A 19,131-nucleotide genomic window follows, 5' to 3' on the forward strand; every position below is an offset into this window, starting at 1 on the left:
TTACACATTCCAAGAATGCCGATACATTTAGACACAAACCACTTGACCAACGGGGTGCAAAATGGTCTAGATGGTCTTCGAAGCATCGGAGGGTCATGGGCCCTTCATGAAGTTGCTTCACCTCAACTCGATGACCCCATGTGCCTCCCCGAGTCGTCCCCTGGGTTTTGAGGCCGAAAATAAAAAACCACTCTTCCCGTATTTTTTAGTCCGAGAACACCAAACCCTCCTAGGCCATGTAGCTGTATCCAACCCTCTGATGTGGACGTGTGTCCTTCATGTCCTTTGCCCGGCGGTCCACCAAGTGCTCACGATGCGTTGCCTTGACTTTGTCGAACCCGAACCTTGACAACTTTTGTCAATGTTGTCTTCATCACCATCTCCATGTTTGCTGTTGATCTTCGTCGTGTCATGTGCTAGCCATACTTGGTCCATCCTCCAGATCCTTGGTCACTTGATGCAAGTATTCGTGTTTACTCTCCACCGTCCGTGATCCATCAACCCGAACTCCTCGCTTGACCTTCTCCATTGTTGTCGACCACCTTAATGCACTTAACCTTGCACATTCACAAGCCAAGAGACATGTTGCACAATACATACGAACTCGACATCTTAGTTGGAATCATGCTAGAACCAACTCAACCAAAGCTCGATCATCTCACCTTGACAATAACTTATCATCCTTGACATGGACAAATATCCACCATATCATCTCATAAGCTGAATTGTTCAATTAATTGAGCTCTAGGTGCAGACTAAATTAGCAGCACACACCGCATCTTCCTTTTGTAACTTACTGAACCTCGAACCATCTCTTCTATTATCAGGCACGTCCCCTCTCTGTAGATAAATAGAAGATGGGGAAAAACATGTCAGATCATGCCTTTGAGGAGGGTGACATTTGATATGTATATAGCCAAGCTGGTTTGGGTTACAGGAATACAACGTGTGTATATGACACTTATCCATAAATTTCTTTATACCCTTTCACAGTCACAGCAGGAGGACTTCAAGTTTGTAAACAACTGTTCAAGTTTGTAAACAACTGTACGTGCAGTTCTTTAGTCATGATGCCCGCAAACTAGTGAGAGGACAGGGCATGAAGAACGTGAACTAGTCCCACAGTGACCTACTTGCGGACAAACTGTATATCAATCTCTCCGTGTTTCGTGGCGATGATGGACAGGCCTTTCTTGGTTTCGTAATGTCTAATGTCATCATTAATGATCATGTGTTTAGTTGTGTTGCAGATAGCAAGACAAGCCAACAATGTTGCACGAGGACGAGCAACTGCAACTATAAGATGCTGAAACCCAACTGACAAATCATTGGAAGGTGAGTTCAGTTAGTCATTTAACGAACATGTCGGTTAGACAGTTGCATAATTTGCACGCCATTTATTTCAGTTGAGATATGTCTATCTGTATTTCAGTTCAGCACTCGTGCAAATGCACGGCCATCAATATTCAAAACGCAAGTCTGATTTGGGACAACTAATTTGTCCATCAACTTGATATGAGATTACTAATTTATGCGTCAACTGATTTTTGGTATTGAGAAGTGAAGAATTTACCAACAACTTGAATGCATAGGCAGCGTGTGGTGTTGCAGACAACAGAGGCATGCCAGCAATGCTACATGCGGAGATGCAGGTGCAACTGTCGTCTGTCGATTGACAGACTGTTTGAAGCCTTGAAGGTGAAGTCAGCTAGCTAGTCACTCAATATGGCACATGTCGGATTGCATTTTCTTCTATTTGAGGATTTCCATCCTTGATTTTTTGAGAACCTGCTCGTGCATATCATTTGCTCAAACACCACATACTATAAAGTTCACTTATTGGTGTTTGTTGCACTGAACATAACCTATGATTACGCCTCATCATAGAAGTTGCTCGCTCCATTACTGAGAACACAGGGAAGATGGTGGCTGAGGTGCCTTGCCAACATACAGTGCATCAGAAGGCTGAGCACAAACAATGCATAGATCACCTTCCTTTATCGTCCATTCCTCACAAAAATGGCGGGCCATCAAAGGTCTACAAGTCTTCCTTCTTTGCCTCACTCCACTGAATCCAACGTGGAGCAAGAGCTGCATGTTAGATTGATCTCTAATCTCAAACTGGGCCCAACGGCCCAGTTGGGCCTTTGATCCGCGTCCTGATCGTTGGAGGGCCCCTGTCACACTGCGCAATATATAGAGGTGAGGGCCGGTGGCTCTGAGTACGAGGTTGACCGAGCTACAGTTCCCCACCGAAATCCCTAATCCGATCTAGAGGGTGCGCAGCCAGTGACAGGAAGCTCCACTGCCTTGCCGCCACCGAATTACGCTGCCGGACTGCGTCACCGGACTCCACTGCCTTCGCCAACCCGCCGTCACCGGACCATGTCATCTACGACCACTACACGGCACCACTGCCTTCACCGACTCCATGGCGGACACGAGCGGATCCTCCTCCAAGGGCACAGACGGTCAGCCCTTTCCATCCCTTCCTCTCCCTCTACATCTAGTAGTTCAAAGTTGTAGGGTGTGTTCATCATGTTTATAGTAAGATATACCCGCTAGATCAACGGCTAAGGTCCTATTCTATTCAACAATGATACCAGAGCAAGGTTCTCTAGGGCTTTTAGATCTAGACCGGATAAAAGAAAATGAAAAGAGACGGGGGGGGTGGTGGGCGTCACTCAACTGCCGGTCACCACCGCCACCGTGCGGGGAAAGGTGCCGCACCACCGTCTTCGCCGACGCGCAGTAGGAAAAGAGAAAAACGATTCGAGTTAATCCTAACCCTAACGAAACCCTAATCCCCAATCAGATGAAATCCGAGAAGAATAGAGAAGAAGATCAAAAATAGATGAAGAAAAGAAGAAAGGGGAAAAGGGGAAGGGGCCTACCTCGCCGTTCACCGCGCTGCCGCCTCGCCGGTGCGCGGGAAGACGGCCGAGCCGTGCGAGCTCTGGGAAAGGGCACCGCCGTTAGTCCGCTCGACGGCGGCGCGCTCACCCGCGTGGGGAGTGCGCGCGGCATCGAAGGGGCCGGCGATGGCGCCATGCTTCACTGTGTCTCGCGTTTCGCTCGGTCGCTGCTCGCTGCTGCTGTGCTGAGGAAGGAGAGCGGCGAAGAGAGAGGAAGGGAGGCAGTGAATGACCTAGGGTTCGGGGTGACGACGTCGTCGCCGGGGTTTTGTTCATCCGAAGCGCACGCTCGGCCGTCCGATGTGCATCGACGGTGCGGAAGCCACGGGCCGGAGGCCGGCCCAGGAGGGCGCGAGCGGGCGAGCCGCTTTCGCGGCCCAGACCCAGGTTGCGGCCTGGGTGGGAGCCGCGCACGCACATGCAAGACAGGCCGGGCCGCTTTCTTGGTCAGGCTGAAGGAACAGTATTGATTTTATTTTTCCAAAAACTTTTTGATACACATTTGATGAATTTCAATTGAATTTTGATGTCCAACTCTGCACAATTTTGATCCAACGGCAATTTTGTTCAGAGAAAAGTATAGTACTATAAAGTTTTTGGAAAAAATAATAATGAGAATATTTATGTTTTCCGCTGCGTATTTAAAGTTGTTATTTTCATTATTAAATTCGAGCCAACGGGAGAATTTAATTTTGAAAAATAGATATATTTTTAGTTTATTATAATATTGTTATTATTCTGACCAACGTTGATTAATGGTAATATTATGATGTTATTTATGAGTTTTGTCATGCATTAATTCTATTTCTGTCCAACGGTGATGTAGAATTAGTGTAGAGGATAATTGTATGTTTGAATTTTGATCAACGTTGGAACTAAGGCATGCAATTGTTATTATTATGTTTATGTTCTCACTCCATATGAATTGTGTTTTCAGGCGTATATAACTTGATGGGTTGTATCAAAGAGATCCCCACTCTTAAAGGTGACAACTACACGGAGTGGAAGAAAAAAAATGACCTGGCCTTCATCTTGGCTGAGGTGGACTGGGTAGTCACCTCACCGTGTCCCACTGAGCCCATGGCACCGGTGAGGGAGACAAACGAGGTTGATGCCGCTTGGGCAACTAGAGAGAGGGATTTTGCATCCTAAAAGATGTCCTATGACCTTGAGCATAGGAAGTGGGTCACTGCCAACAAGAAATGTATGGCTGTGATAAAGAATACGATTGAGTCTGCAATTGTGGGCTCAATCCCAGAGTGTGACATGGTCACCGAGTACCTCGATAGAATAAAGAGTCAGTTCACTGGCTCTTCAAAGACATATGCTACCCAGCTGATAAAGTAGCTGGTGATAGAGAGATACTCTGGAAATGGTGGTATAAGAGAGCACATACCAAGGATGAGTAATTTGACATCCAAGCTAAAACCAATGGATCTGGCTCTCAAGGAAGAGTTCCTTATCCATCTGATTTTTGCTTCCTTGCCAAAGGAATTTAACACTTTTGTTGTCAACTACAACATACAGCCCGAGAAGTGAGACTTAGAGAGGCTTATGGCTATGTGTGTGTAAGAGGAGGAGAGAATAAAAGCTGCCAATGGTGGCACTATCAATTATGTGAAAGACAACAAGAAAAAGAATAATAATGCTAACTCCTCAAAGTCAAAGGGAAAGGGTCCCATGCTGCATCAGCCTCAGCAGAACAAGTTCACAGTAGAGAAAGACCAGTGTCTCTATTGTAAGAAGACGGGACATTATAAGAAAGATTGTCCTGATTACTTAAAGATGATCATGGCAAAGAAATGTGAGAACATTATTACGTTCATAAATGAATCCCTGTATATACAGTATTCAAAATCTACTTGGTGGATTGACTTGGATGCAACTGTTCATATTGCTAATTCTTTACAGGGATTCCGTTCGACGTGGACTACGCAAAGAAGAGAAAGACACGTTAAAGTTGCAAATGGAGTCTGAGCAAATGTTGAAGCCGTTGACGATCTTTCTCTAGAGCTTGTTGATGGCTTCACACTTTTACTTAGAGATGTACTTTATGTTCCCTCTTTACAAAGAAACTTGATTTGTGTTTCATGCTTGGACAATGATGAATATGATTGCCATTTTGGAAATAGCAAATGTAAGATAACATTTAATAATGCATGTGTTGGTCTTGCTATCTTACAAAATGAGCTTTATTTGTTATCACTACGTGATGATGTGAATGTTGTATACAATGATGGGAACGTTGCGTGCGACAATGAGAATGTATCCTCGTCTGTGGATGTAAATAGAAAACGAAAGAGAGCTCACGATGCGTCCTCGAAATTATGGCACTGTCGTTTAGGCCATATTTTGAGGGGAAGAATAGAAAGACTAGTTAAGAATGATATTCTTCCTCCATTAGAGCTCTCAGATATAGAACAATGCAGAGAATGCATAAAAAGAAAGTATGTAAGGAAAATTAAGAAGATGCCAAATGAAGCGTAGGAATTTTACAGATTATTCACATAGACATCTGTGGTCCGTTTCCTATAAAGAGTGTGGATGGTTATGATTCATCCATAACATTCACAAATGATTACTCCCATTATGGCTACATTTATCCAATCAAAGAAAGAACAAAAGCATTGGATAAATTTAAGATATTTAAGGCAGAAGTTGAAATCCAACACAATCTAAAGATTAAGATAGTCAGGTTCGACCGTGGGGGGAGTACTACGGTCGGCATACCCCATATGGCCAAGTTCCTAGATCTTTTGTAAGGTTCTTACAGGAGAATGGCATAGTAGCATAGTATTCTACACTCGGTGAACCTCAGCAGAATGGAGTAGCTGAAAGACGCAATCGTACCCTGATGGATATGGTGCGTAGTATGATAAGTTACTCTACCTAACCGTTGAGCCTGTGGATGGAGGCGTTAAAAACCACCATTCATATTCTCAATAGAGTACCAAGTAAGTCGGTGCCCAAAACACCGTATGAGTTGTGGACAGGAAGAGTACCCTCACTAAACCACTTATGTGTGTGGGGGAGTCCTGCTGAGGCTAAAGTATTTAACCCAAACATTGGGAAGCTAGATCCCAAAACAGTAAGTTGTCATTTCATTGGCTACCCAGAAAAGTCAAAAGGTTTTTATTTCTACTGTCCAAACATACATACAAAGTTTATGGAAACGAGACACGCTGTCTTCCTAGAGAATAAAATGATGAGGGGGAGCATGGTAGCTTGAGAAATTGACCTTGAAGAGAAGCGGGTGTATGCGCCCACTCCGATGATTCATGAGCTATTTTTCTCAGTATCTGTTGTCGCTGCACCGACAGTGCAAGATACTGTGGTGCCAGCACCTGTTGTTATTCCGCCTATGGCAACAATGAATGACGATGAGGAACCTGCTCTTTAGGATCCTATAGAACCTATTGCCACACGTGAGGGTGAGCAACAACAGCCTTGAATAGAAGATGTGGCAAATGTGGAGGCCCCTAGAAGGTCTCAAAGAGTTAGAAAATCAGCTATTCTGCTGACTATGAAGTATACAACACTGAGGAATTTCAAATGGAGGATGATCCCACCTCATTTGAAGAAGCCATGAGAAGTGATCATTCATCAAAGTGGCTTGAGGCCATGGAAGATGAAATGAAATCTATGAATGCCAATAAAGTTTGGGACTTGGAAATAATTCCTAAAGGAGCCAAAGCAGTAGGCTATAAATGGGTCTACAAAACAAAACTTGACTCTCAAGGGAATATAGAGAGATATAAAGCGTGACTTATGGCAAAAGGCTTTATGCAAAGAGAAGGGATTGATTACAATGAGACTTTTTCTCCAGTCTCATGTAAGGATTCCTTCAGAATCGTAATGGCATTAGTGGCACATTACGATTTAGAATTACATCAGATGGATGTAAAGACGGCATTTCTCAACGGGGACTTGGAGGAAAATATTTACATGGCACAACCGAAAGGTTTTGTCATGAAAGGAAAAGAACGAATTGGATGCCGCCTAAAGAAATCCATTTATGGATTAAAACAAGCTTCAAGACATTGGTACTTGAAGTTTGATTAGATAATAAGGAATTTTGGGTTTAAAGAGAATGTAGAGGACAATTGTGTCTATGCAAAGTTTAAGAATGGGAAGTTTATCTTCCTTGTCCTATATGTGGATGATATCTTACTTGCTAGTAGTGATGTTAGTCTACTACTGGAGACAAAGAAGTTTTTGTCCTCAAAATTTGATATGAAAGATCTTGGTGAAGCTTCGTTCGTTCTAGGGATCGAGATTCACTAAGATAGAAGTATAGGGGTATTAGGACTGTCACAAAAGGCATACGTAGAAAAGATCTTAAAAAAATTCAATATGCACAAATGTAGTCCCTCACCTGCTCCTATAGTCAAGGGCGACAGATATGGGGATTTTCAATGCCCTATGAATCAGTATGAGATCGATCAAATGAAAACAATTCCATATGCTTCCGTTGTCGGAAGCTTGCAATATGCTCAAGTATGTACGCGCCCTGACTTGGCATTTGTTACCGGGTTACTTGGCAGATTCCAGAGCAATCCTAGAGCAGAACACTGGAAATTAGTAAAGAAAGTCTTGCGTTATTTATAAGGAATGAAAAGCCTCATGATGACGTATAGAAGATCAGATTCACTCCATATAGTGGGATATTCAGATTCTGATTATGCGGGAGATGATAGAAAATCCAGTTTGGATATGTATTCACTCTCGTAGGGGGAGCCATTTCATGGAAAAGCTCAAAGCAAACTGTCACTACATCGTCCACAATGTATGTCGAGTTTGTAGCGTGTTATGAGGCAACGGGGCAGGTGAACTGGCTAAAGAAGTTCATACCCAGTTTGAAGGTGGTTGATGACATCTATAGACCACTTAAGTTATACTGCGATAATAATTCGGTAGTACAGTATGCTCACAATAAAAATTCAAGTGGTGCTGCCAAACATATTGACATAAAGTATAATGTTGTGAAAGATAAAGTCTGAGATCATGTCATAAGTCTTGAGCATATAAGTACCAAAAAGGTGCTCGTAGATCCGCTTACAAAAGGCTTACCACCCAACATGTTCAGAGAACATGTAGCCAGCATGGGTTCAAGGGGAAGCCTATAATTCCTAGATAAAAGAAGGCCCAAAGTTAAGTATCTATTTCAGAACAGAGTGGTGTGTTGTAGTTGTTAAATCTATCGGCAATTGACCATGACGATGAAACATGCTCTATGCGCTAATCTGTAATGGCATGAACAAAACTAAATGATATGAAATTGAAAGATGGTAGGAGATCAAGGGGGAGATTGTTAGATTGATCTCTAATCCCAAACTGGGACCAACGGCCCAGTTGGGCCTTTGATCCATGCCCTGATCTGGGGAGCCCAGCCCACTATGGCTGGAGGGCCCCTGTCACACTTCACAATATATAGAGGTGGGACTGGCGGTTCTGAGTATGAGGTTGACCGAGCTACAGTTCCCCCCCAAAATCCCTAATCTGGTCTAGAGGGTGCGCAGCCAGTGACGGGAAGCTCCACTGCCTTGCCGCCACTGAACTGCGCCACCGGACTGTGTCACCGGACTCCACTGCCTTCATCGACCCACCGCCACCGGACCGTGTCATCTACGACCACTACATGGCACCACTGCCTTCACCGACTCCATGGCAGACACGAGTGAATCCTCCTTCAAGGGCACAGACGGTCAGCCCTTTCCATCCCTTCCTCTCCCTCTAGATCTAGTAGTTCAAAGTTCTAGAGTGTGTTCATCATATTTATAGTAAGATGTACCCGCTAGATCTACGGCTAAGGTCCTATTCTATTCAACACTGCAGACCCTGAAAGCTCACATCTCGTCGCCTTCTGCGACCATTGACACCACGTGCAATGGTCTGAGGCAGCTTGGCGACCTCTACGGATGCGTAGAGGAGATGTTGTGCTTGCCCAGCAACCAAGCCTTGACGCAGCAAAGGAAGATGGCAGAGGAAGAACTCGACAGGTCTCGCGTGCTGATCGATCTCTGCAACGCCATGCAAGAGACACTACCAGAAATAGTAGAATTGCCGAGTGCCTGAGGGTTTGCCGAGTGTATTCCATCGGGCACTCAGCAAACATCCTATTTATCGAGTGTTTTTAATTCAACACTCGGCAAACATATAGCACTCGGCAAAACCCAACTTCGCTGAGTGTCTAATAAAAAACACTCGGCAAACTACAACGAAACACTCGGCAAACACGGACACTCGGCAAAGTAGAGGCACATGCGCTGGGCGTGCGGCGGTCATGTGACGACCGTTGGGTGCGCTGCCCTGCCATTATAACTTTACTGAGTGTCCGTTAGAGACACTCGGCAAAGACATAGTTTGTCGAGTGTTTTTTATTGTCACTCGGCAAACTGATATTTTTGCCAAGTGTTTTTTTTGACACTCGGTAAAATGATGTTTTTGTCGAGTGTTTTTTATTGGCACTCGGTAAAATTATTATTTTTTTCTCTCCTACCCTCCAAACTTTTTCTACTCTCCACATACAACATGTGGTACTACATTTTAAAATTTGGTATATTTCTCGCTCTGTTTGCTATATTTAATTAATTAATTGCATTTAGAGAATTTTTTTGGTTTAAGTCAAATTTGAACTGCAAGTGATTCAAATAATGGAATAAAGCTCGTGGAGAAATCATATTCATGTTATTGAGTCCATTTTGGGGCCTTATTCGAGAAATGAAAAGAAAATTTGAACATTTTGTTCCGGAAACACGACCACGAACGTGTGCCCGAATGGTTTTTAAATTCTAAAAAAAGCAAATGAAGTCTGAAAATCATGAGATTTGTCAAAATCTCATGATATCATACATGGAGACTATGGAAAAAATTGAGAAGGTTTCGCGCAATTTGTCACGTACGACCTTTACAAACCGAAGCATCTCCGAAGAAGAATCGTAGCGTTGAGAAGGATCCGGTAAGATTTGGAGTCAAAGTGATGGTCGAGTTGAGGTTTGACTTTAAAACTTTTTGTATAGGCAATAGACAACATAGATTGGTTCACGTTAAATTTTGGTAATTTTTCGGATCCGTTTGATAATTTTAATTTATTAATTGCAATTATAGAATTTTAATTGATATAAATTGAATTGAGCTATAACTGCATGAACTAATGGATTAATATTCGTAGAAAAATCAAATATGCATTGTTGAGTGAATTTGACAAGGTATTTTTAAATTACATCGTAACAAATTTAGTAAAACACGTTATGAAGACGGAGGATGGGTGGGATTGAAATATCAATTTATTTTGTCGAGTGTTAACTGTACGACACTCGACAAATAATATAGTTGTCGAGTGTCATATAGTGGACACTCGACAAAATACCCAAGCCAGCCCCACTTACCGGTATCATACCTGTTGGAAAATTGAAAAAAACAATGCCGAGTGTTTTGAATCTGGCACTCGGCATACCTTTACTTTGCCGAGTGCCAAATCGCGGGCACTCGGCAAAGCCCTTTAATTTTACCCTATCCGGCCACACCCTTACTCACACACACACTCACTCACCGGCATAGACACGCGCACCGTGTCGCGCCGCCCTCTGCGCCGCCGGACCGCCACCCCCACCCCCACCCCGCGCCGCCGGACCGCCCTCCACCACCGGGCCGCCACCCCTACAGCCGGGCCACCACCCTCCGCCGCCGGGCGGCCGCCCCCGCCTTCCCGTGCCACCGCTGCCGTCCCCCGCCATCCCCCTCCACTCCCCTCGCTGGCGCCGACGCCGAGGAAGAGAGAACCCGCGCCTCTTCCTTCCTGACTCGACGAATCGATCCGCATCTGGCCCTAGGTGATCCGCGCCTCCTTCTGTCGTAGCGAAACAGGACGCCTGGCCATCGACCGTCGAAGTGATTCCTCTCTCGGGGAGCAGGCGTGCGTCCTTGTATCGCCCTCCTCGCCTCCTTGGTGCGGGGAGGGGATCCGTCTGGGCTTCGATCGGTTGGTTCTTCGTCGGGTAAGGACTAAGGAACCCTAACTTGGCTTGTTGCTTGTATGGATTGATTTTTCCCCTATGCTGCGACCGGTGAGAAACAAATCCAGAAGCTTAGTAAAATTTTGCGAAGAAATTAAAATTTGCACGCCAATTGAAGTTAGGGGCTAAACTGGATCCCCCACGGCTACACGTTCTTGGCTGTGCTTGTGATATATTGTTCTTGCAGTGCGGCATCATCTTCGTCTTATGTAGTATACTAGTATTTGGGGCGCGCGCATTCGCGCGCCCGTGAGGTGTCGTGGCAACCAGTTGCAAGGATCTAAAGTCAGTGTATTTGTGTGAAATAGAAGTCTAAATATGGATATAGGATGGCGGTCCATTAGTACATCGAAGGTTAAAAGGTATCTATATTACAAGAGTATTTGCTGCTATCACAGTACATACGGGCTATATAAAAACTACAATAATTAGAGGCGGTAGTTGATAAACTTCTAGGCTAACAGACTCTGTTTGAGTAGCTGTTTTGGCGTGTGCGCTTGTCTTCAGAGGTAGCCGCTGGCGCTGTCTATTTCCTAACTAGATTCATCAGCTTCGGAATTGCGCTTTGGAGTAGCTGTGGTGGAGCATTGTTTGCAGAGATACAAGTTTCATAACCGCAAATTAGTAAAGAGTTGTATGTGTAAATAACTAATCGGTTGATTAAGTATTAGCATGGACTTACGGTTGTAGTAGGAGTCGTCTTCAGGTGGATGGAGATGTGGGCCTGCACAAGCAACTGCGTGATATTAGTTTTTGTGTTAGAGCGAGTAATTGATTTGTGTGCCTAATTATTTTTGTATGCAGACAATGATAGCTGATGACTTTGTTGGGTAGGAGGCATTAGCTTTTTTTAGGTTATGTGGGTGTACTTATGGGACGTGACAGCAAGTATAAATATAAGGAGTTGTTTTTGGAGTTCATGAGCTGTGGCTATACCATGTGGATGAGATGTGATCTCATCATCGGAGTAGGAGTATAGGTCGCGGCGGTCTGACGTATCGAGCACTGAGTCTCCTGTATGAAACAAAAGGAGAAAAAAGAGTTATTGTGATAAAGCAAGCATAGGTAGGTGGATGTACTAATTCTCGCTGCGCTGTCAATCAATAATTACCTCGAATATGAGAGATGCGTTCCTCTGGTGGAGTGTCCCTGCCTTGCATTTGCTCTGTGAGTATTTCATATTTCAGTGGCCAGATATCGATAATATCATTGGTTGCTGGTGCGTTTCTGAGACCTATGTGGGCCTGGAGGGGTAGTGCAGAGAGCTGGCCACGGACTGTTATCTCATATTGGAGGGTAGCAGATATGAAGTTTATTTCATTGATAGTGCAAAGTCTATCAAATAGTCGGTATAGGACTGAGTTGGAGCATAGGTGCGGTGGCATGCCCGAGATGTAGATGATGAGTCGCTCGTATGGTTCGTTTGTAGGGGTATCCTTAGTGAGGAGCAGATTTAATGGATTAGATCTGAGCAAATCCTGTAGTGGAACTGAGGTGGCACCGTTTTGTGGTTTCCATGGCATGAATACGAAGTAGTTATTGTTGATGCTTATGAAACAGTTGGTTAGCAGTTGGGTTTTGGCAGCTGGTGTGGGTAGGCGAAGGAAAAATCCTGGCCCATAGTAGGATATGCTTTCAAGGGCTATGGCGATTCCATGATGCTGGTAGATTGCATCTCTCAGCTCATAGGCATTGCATGGGAGTGAAGCTGTGTCTGGAGCAGCTACCATGATGGCATTGGCAAAAGAGTTTGTGTCAACATCTGTCAGATCTGTGTTGTCGATGATTGTGAGATTGGAGAAAGGGCGTCTTGGCATATATATATATATATATATATATATATATATATATATATATATATATATATATATATATATATATATATATATAAACAGTATCAATGTAATATCTAAGAAATTTCTTGGCATATATTGAATAAAGGCCGTCTTCGTATCTATTAAAAAAAAAGAAAAGGAACACCATTGTATGCTGTCTGCAGTGTGCAGGGAACAACTCTACAGTTAGATTCGTGTGTCTGTTCCGGTGCCTAAGCACCGGTAGGTTGTTATGGTCTACCTGTGAGTTGTAGTATGACTAAAATGATTTGTGGAAAATTTGGCTTCTTTGCTGGTTACGACGGTAACCATGGGTGTATGAATCGTAATCCTAGATATTAGGCTGAGCAAGGAATGAGGGTGAGGTGGAGGATGTATACCTTGTATCCGTGGTGGATAGCAGCTACGCGTCTTCTTTTGTCGGAGATAAGAGGCTCGCCGCGTCTCGTCCCCGCATTGCCGCGGCCACCAAATCGGGGCTATGGTCGGCCTGGGCAACCGCCCGCTGTGCGCTCGGCCGGTGCTGTCGCTTTGCTTCTATGTGGGGCCCGCCCTAGGTGAGGCCGCCACGCCTGCTCCTTGCGCCGCCGCATTTGACTGTCATAGCCAGGGCTGAGGCTTCCTTCCTAGGGGTTGCGAGGAGCGAGGGGCGTGGAGGAGGAGGAGGAGTAGCCGCTGCGGCGCCGCTACCGCCTCAGATGGGAGGAGGAGGAGAAGGAGCAGGGAAGGACAGTGTGGCGGCGGACATCGAGGTCAGCACCGCCTTGGTTGTTTGCTGGGTTGGTCGAGGCGTGGATTTGGGGAAAGCAAGTGGTGGGGTGGGAGTCGTCGTCTGTTTCAGATAAGGAGGTCGGGGTCCTTTTTTTTATGACTGGGACGGTGTGGTAGGGATGGATATTTGCCTGATGGGCCTATGGGCCGATGGTCTCAGCCGCTATTGAGTATGCAGTTCCCCATGTATGAACGACCTGCAAGTGAAAGATTTACACATGTATATTTATCAGAATCGAGAACGAGAAGAATCGCTCAAAAATTGACTCACAGGTTACCTATCGATATGTCATAGATTGAACATCAGCCTCTTGGAAACATCTCCTGCCAAGGGAATGGATTGGCCTCCATATACTCTACATCGATTCAGCCAAAATTTTAAAAAGAAATACCAAAGAAATCCCTGGAACAGGGGCATCCCAAAAGGCCAGCCCCCGCACGTGGCTGCTGCTGCTTGCTGTCGCGAGCTTCGGAGCCGCCGCCGAAGAGCCAGGTAGGGTTTCTTACCAGTGGGAGGAGGCGCCAGGAGGAGGTAGCGCACGGGGATCCACCGTCGCGGCCACCGGCGAGGCCGACCCGCGCCGCTCCGTGACCGGGGACGGCCACCAGTGGGCCTCACGAGGCTGGCCGCTGCACCGCGTGCCGCGAGCGCCGGTGCTCTGCCCGCGTCGAGGGAGGAGGGAGACGGGAGCGAGAGAGAGGAAGCGGTGAGGCAGCCTGTACGGGAGGAGGCGAGTTTTTTTTGAGAAGGGTCGGGAAGGAGAATCAGGAGTTGGGTATTTATTTTGTTTTCCTGGATTCTCATTAGGAGCCCAGCAAGATAAATAGAAGCTGATGAAAAGTTGCAGGTGGCAAGTAGAAGCTGAAGAAGCTGATCCCTGTAAAATCTGATTCAACAAATCTCATCCATCGAATGGCAGATTCGACGGTGGGAGGAATTCCACGCGACGTGGACGTTGGTTCTGTCGGAGGAGCAGGGCAGGCTTGTTATGTTCCCATTAGTTGTGAACGAACCAGGGTATTGTTATTCGGCTCGGGGACAACATATATTTATGGAAATTTAGTTGGCTGCGCAGTTGCGCTTTCGGAGTTTCGGGCTCGGCGGCAAGAAAAGATCTGGAACTCTGACTAATGTTGTCCTTCGACGCTGCACTGACAATGGTTAAATACGAAAAGGTTGCCCATACAGGGCAACACTCATCTAGCGGATCATTCGAACGAATTCAACATTCAATACGTAGAAATCATGACAGTACCATGCATGCAGTCAGAACGCTGAATCTGAATCGGTGAGCCATTGCAAGAGTACCTTACAGTATCATTCAAAACAGCACCATGGCCAGAGAATCAATTCACACCCAGGCTACAGCAAAGGATATATAGTCCACAAATGCAAGACCATGCGAGTTGCGGCGGAATGAACGCTTGCCATTTTTGAATTACCATGACAGACTAACAAATCTGAAGAGTCTGCTCTGTTCCGAGCACGTCATCACAGGCTATAGCAACAGGTACAGGCTGATCCGTATAGCAACAGTCACATGCTGATTGCTATAGCAACTGAACGTCCAATTAAGAATCAGCAACTGAAGTTATAGCAATAGTCACAGGCTGATTGCTAAAGCTCCAAGCTGCAGGACAGATGAAAGTACAGGAAATAGTTAACACTACATAATCTGTGGTTCAGCCTGATGTGTTTGCCATTACAGGAAGTTCACATGTTTATAGCATGCCATAGTTTAAGCGGAGATAAACTGAGGTAATCATGACTACAACCATAGAATATAAAAGGAGGCTGAGAATTATACAGGGAAGAGGCTCCTATTTTAAGTTTGGAGTTGAATTGTTCTAGTCTTGGCGAATATTCTACCATATGAAAGAAGCCTGGGAACTGTACAGGGAACAGGCACCTTTCAAAGTTCATGTGATTACAAAGCACTGGAACACAGTTTCATACTGCAGACAACAAGAGTCTGGAGCAAAAGCCTGGAGCATTCGGTTACATCATCGGCGTTACCTGTTTGGGAAATTTTTTTTTAGTTAGTGTAAATAGACAATGCAAAATTTCTTGTTGAGGCTGTTTTGTGTGTTATCTGAAGTGAATTGATGTATCGAGCCGAACTCCGTTCTCATAAATGTACTTTGCGTGTAGTCGATGTATAAGGTTACCTTAGTGATACCGGAAAGGTATTTTAGCTGTGGGCACCATTCTTTTCAGCGCGGCCTTCAGAGAGAGACCTTGGTCTGTAATTTTTTTAAGAGTCAGTAAACGAAGAGAAGTGATATGGGTCTATAAATATGTGAAGCATATTAGTGTTTCCAGCATACTTCTTGGATTTTGTCTTCGACGATGAAACATCCTGTGCAGCAAGTCTCTTAAGGTCGTTGATGGTTTGGTCTTCTTCATCGTTCTGAACATCATCATGCTGTAACTTGTACCATTAATATGTTAGACCCTTGTGTCACTATGCTATGTATGGAATCTTGAATTATATACATCAATGTAGCTGACCTTGTTCGTCGAATCTGGGTGGCCGAATAGGTTCCTCTGAGCACCGGGATGAACTGCCGACGATCTTACAGAGACAAAGAATGAAGTACTATTAGATAAATATATTGATCAAAGTTTGTCTTGTATGGATCATGTAAAATTGCCGGTTCGAGTATTTTTTGTAAAGCACCTGGTATCATCATCTTTACAGGTCTCTTTATCAGTGTCAAGAGCTGGTACTGGAGTCTATTTCATGTCATAGCAAGACAAATATGGCAGTATGTTTATAAACATTAGCATAATGGAATAAGCTTGTATAAAATCTGGTTACCTGTTGTGTTCCTGACTCAATCAGAAGCACCTCACTTGGATGTTGTGGACTATCGATATTTGTAGAGGCATTTGTTGGGTTCTCTTCTTCATACTGAGACATGGAAATAATGTCTGTTTCAGACTGTTTTGGTGCTCTTGCTAAAACAGCCTTGACCTGGTATTGTTTGTATTTTGTGCTCTTGCATGAATCATTAGTAAGATCAACAGAGAGCAGGAACGTGCTATTAATGATCTTCTGTAATGGCTGAGACAAGGCATCTCGTGGAGCTAATGGGTTCATCACTGATTCACAGTCTCTCTGGATCATTTTGTAGGCTTCATCCTCATAAGCAAAGAATCTAGCTTCACCTGTTTCATCTCGTCCTGTGAACGATATTAGGTACCTGTGCAATTTAGGAAACAGTGGATCTATAAGTACCTAGAGAAATAGTCTGCGTATGTGTGTATTTTAAGCAGAAGTGGTTTCAGCAATAGGTACCTAGGAACCGTAGTTGTGCCTTGACATTTTGGACATCTATAGCTTCCATCCGCCTGTTGTTCAGCCTTTTTTTACACAGCTTGCAAGACATGTACCACCAGCTGGTTGAGTTTATAATGGAGACAACTGTTACCGTGCACTTGAAGGGTCCCTGTTCATATTATAGGGTTAGTAGATAGGTGTCGAATGTTTTGACAAGGTATGTACAAAGATGTGAAAAAATGAGTGTAATATGTGTGCCACGTACCTCTTCATCAAAAGGGTCAACCTGGTTGAGTGCATCTATAGTTTTCTCTGGAAGCTCAATGTCTTCAGCTGGAGAGTGAGTCTCTTCATCTGTTGGTCGATCGATGTACACCGGGGTGTTTTTGAATCTGAGAACGGCAATTTGAGTGTTGCAGCATATGATGGTTTAGTTACATATGGGATCAGGTCGACGAAGGCTGTACCTAGAGTAGAAAGGACGTGCCTCTGGAATGTTGGGGTTCAAGTAGTAGCAGTAGGCTGAACTTCTTGTTAGGCATGGTTTATCTGCGAGAGGCCAGAGGCGAACAATTTTCAGAGTGAAAAAGTATGCTGGTTTACTATGGTAGATGGGCATATGCCTATGACCTTTGGTCTCGAATGTAGAAGATAAATTACCATTATTTTTAATATCCTCTCGTGGTATGCATCCAACAACAAGGCAAACAATAACATTACCAGCCTCACTGTCGTATATATTGCTAATGTTGAAAGCTCTAGCATGCTCGCTCCACAGGGTAATCTTCATCATAGTGTCTCTGGATGGGAATTAATTGTGGATGAATATATATTTTTACACCTGTATAGGCGGGTGGTAAGTGCAAGGTGTTGTAGCCTGTGACATAGGCAGTTACATACATTAGATCCTTGATATAGATCTCTCTGAGCGTTTTTGCCTTTTCTTGGTTCTTTGGCACAAATGTATGCGTCGCTTCATACTTGACGAGGTAACCAATGACATCTTAAAAATTTAGAGGTCAACAGCACCAGTTAACAAGAAAATAACAAACTGAAAGTGAAGATAGAGCTTATCTGCAACATATTCTAGATCTACAACGAACCTGTTAAGTTGTAGACCATTCATGTTGGTTTTATGGCTGGGAACTGAGTGATCCTATAAATGTATTCAGGAATTGTTTGTGGAGGGTTTTGAACAACCTCAACAGTCGTTTGGGCTGCCATCTCTATCATCAGATCTTTGTCAACTGGCCTGTAGCTTTTCTTGGCACTGTCAACGAGAAATTTCTTGATAATATAAACCTTTCCAACTTCAAAAAGAGACGCCTTGGATTTGATCAGGTCATTTGAAATCTCTGTATACATGGTGTGTCCCTGTAATTGTAAATACGCAATGAACTGATTAGATGCTATCAATATGAACATGTAATAGCAGAAGGTATAGTATTGATTCTATTTTTTGAAGGCTAACTAATTTTAAGATGGTTTTGACCAAGTCAGGAAGGTACCCATGCGTCTGCTAGAACCATGCCAACATACAGAGGTGGTCCCTGGCCCATGTTTTCATAGTGTGTCCATTTTCTGATGACTCGAGTAGTTATGCCTTGTGCGTGGCGACCTTTCTGCAAATTGCTGAGAAACCTTGGCTGCTGCATGGTGTACCTAGTATGTATGAAAGAAAGTGTTATTTTTGGTATGGAGGCAGTTTTAAAATAGCAGAAATAGAAGGTTGCTCTCTTTTTCCGTTTTTGGATAAGCAGCTACTGTTTCATTTCTTAGTTTATCAAAAAAAGTGCAGACGCTGCATTCATGTACATATTGACAGCACTACCTAAGTCCCTCTGTGGAAGGATTTCCAAAAGCATCTATACAAGCCAAATTTCGGCTATGGTAGGCACGTAGGCCTGTTGCAACGAACTGTACATATATAGGTACACTACTTAAACTATCATGGGCCTAACAGACACAAACAGGAAGCAAAATACTACTGAAACCAGGTGGAGTTTGGTAGGTGAAATGCATAGGTATGGCTGGTTTCAATTTTTATCTAGTCTAAATACTGAAGCACTTCTCTGTAGACTACATTCTTGGTCTCATTGGTAGCTTTTCCATCGTCATCTTCGATGTATATCTTCATACCTTGCTTTGTAGTTGCACGTGACACAACAATGTATAGCTGTCCATGTGAGAAAATAGGCTTTTTGAGGTAGACGCCAACAGCTGAGAGAGTTTGTCCCTGGCTCTTGTTGATTGTCATAGCGTAGCATACTCTGATAGGATATTGTCGGCGCTGTAGAACAAATGGCCAATT

General features: G+C 44.2%; 2 protein-coding genes and 1 pseudogene across 2 annotated transcripts; 1 reads left to right on the forward strand and 2 right to left on the reverse strand.

Moving 5' to 3' along the window:
- Positions 1-2,019: 2,019 nt before the first annotated feature.
- Positions 2,020-19,131, forward strand: part of LOC136486341 (uncharacterized) — a 30,398-nt pseudogene continuing 13,286 nt past the window's right edge.
- Positions 15,765-16,739, reverse strand: LOC136486342 (uncharacterized). The gene is made up of 4 exons (XM_066483209.1): positions 16,359-16,739; positions 16,218-16,273; positions 16,049-16,112; positions 15,765-15,962 (listed from the first exon to the last, which is right to left on the reverse strand). Exons 1-4 carry the CDS (start codon positions 16,665-16,667, stop codon positions 15,792-15,794), a joined length of 600 nt encoding a protein of 199 aa, XP_066339306.1. The 5' UTR covers positions 16,668-16,739; the 3' UTR covers positions 15,765-15,791.
- Positions 16,825-17,616, reverse strand: LOC136487138 (uncharacterized). The gene is made up of 4 exons (XM_066484268.1): positions 17,481-17,616; positions 17,288-17,369; positions 17,086-17,212; positions 16,825-16,989 (listed from the first exon to the last, which is right to left on the reverse strand). Exons 1-4 carry the CDS (start codon positions 17,611-17,613, stop codon positions 16,825-16,827), a joined length of 507 nt encoding a protein of 168 aa, XP_066340365.1. The 5' UTR covers positions 17,614-17,616.

Source organism: Miscanthus floridulus, chromosome 10 (genome assembly GCF_019320115.1).
Source record: "Miscanthus floridulus cultivar M001 chromosome 10, ASM1932011v1, whole genome shotgun sequence".
Classification (NCBI taxonomy): Eukaryota; Viridiplantae; Streptophyta; class Magnoliopsida; order Poales; family Poaceae; genus Miscanthus; species Miscanthus floridulus.

What these genes read in the sequence shown, in the direction of transcription:
- LOC136486342 (XM_066483209.1), bottom strand. Translation starts at nt 16,667, where the DNA reads ATGATCCAGAGAGACTGTGAATCAGTGATGAACCCATTAGCTCCACGA. An exon ending in TTGAGTCAGGAACACAACAG is followed by an intron (nt 16,274 to 16,358) that starts GTAACCAGATTT and finishes GACATGAAATAG; the next exon opens with ACTCCAGTACCAGCTCTTGA. An exon ending in TGTAAAGATGATGATACCAG is followed by an intron (nt 16,113 to 16,217) that starts GTGCTTTACAAA and finishes TGTCTCTGTAAG; the next exon opens with ATCGTCGGCAGTTCATCCCG.
- LOC136487138 (XM_066484268.1), bottom strand. Translation starts at nt 17,613, where the DNA reads ATGATGAAGATTACCCTGTGGAGCGAGCATGCTAGAGCTTTCAACATT. An exon ending in AGAGGATATTAAAAATAATG is followed by an intron (nt 17,370 to 17,480) that starts GTAATTTATCTT and finishes GGCCTCTCGCAG; the next exon opens with ATAAACCATGCCTAACAAGA. An exon ending in GCACGTCCTTTCTACTCTAG is followed by an intron (nt 17,213 to 17,287) that starts GTACAGCCTTCG and finishes TGCCGTTCTCAG; the next exon opens with ATTCAAAAACACCCCGGTGT.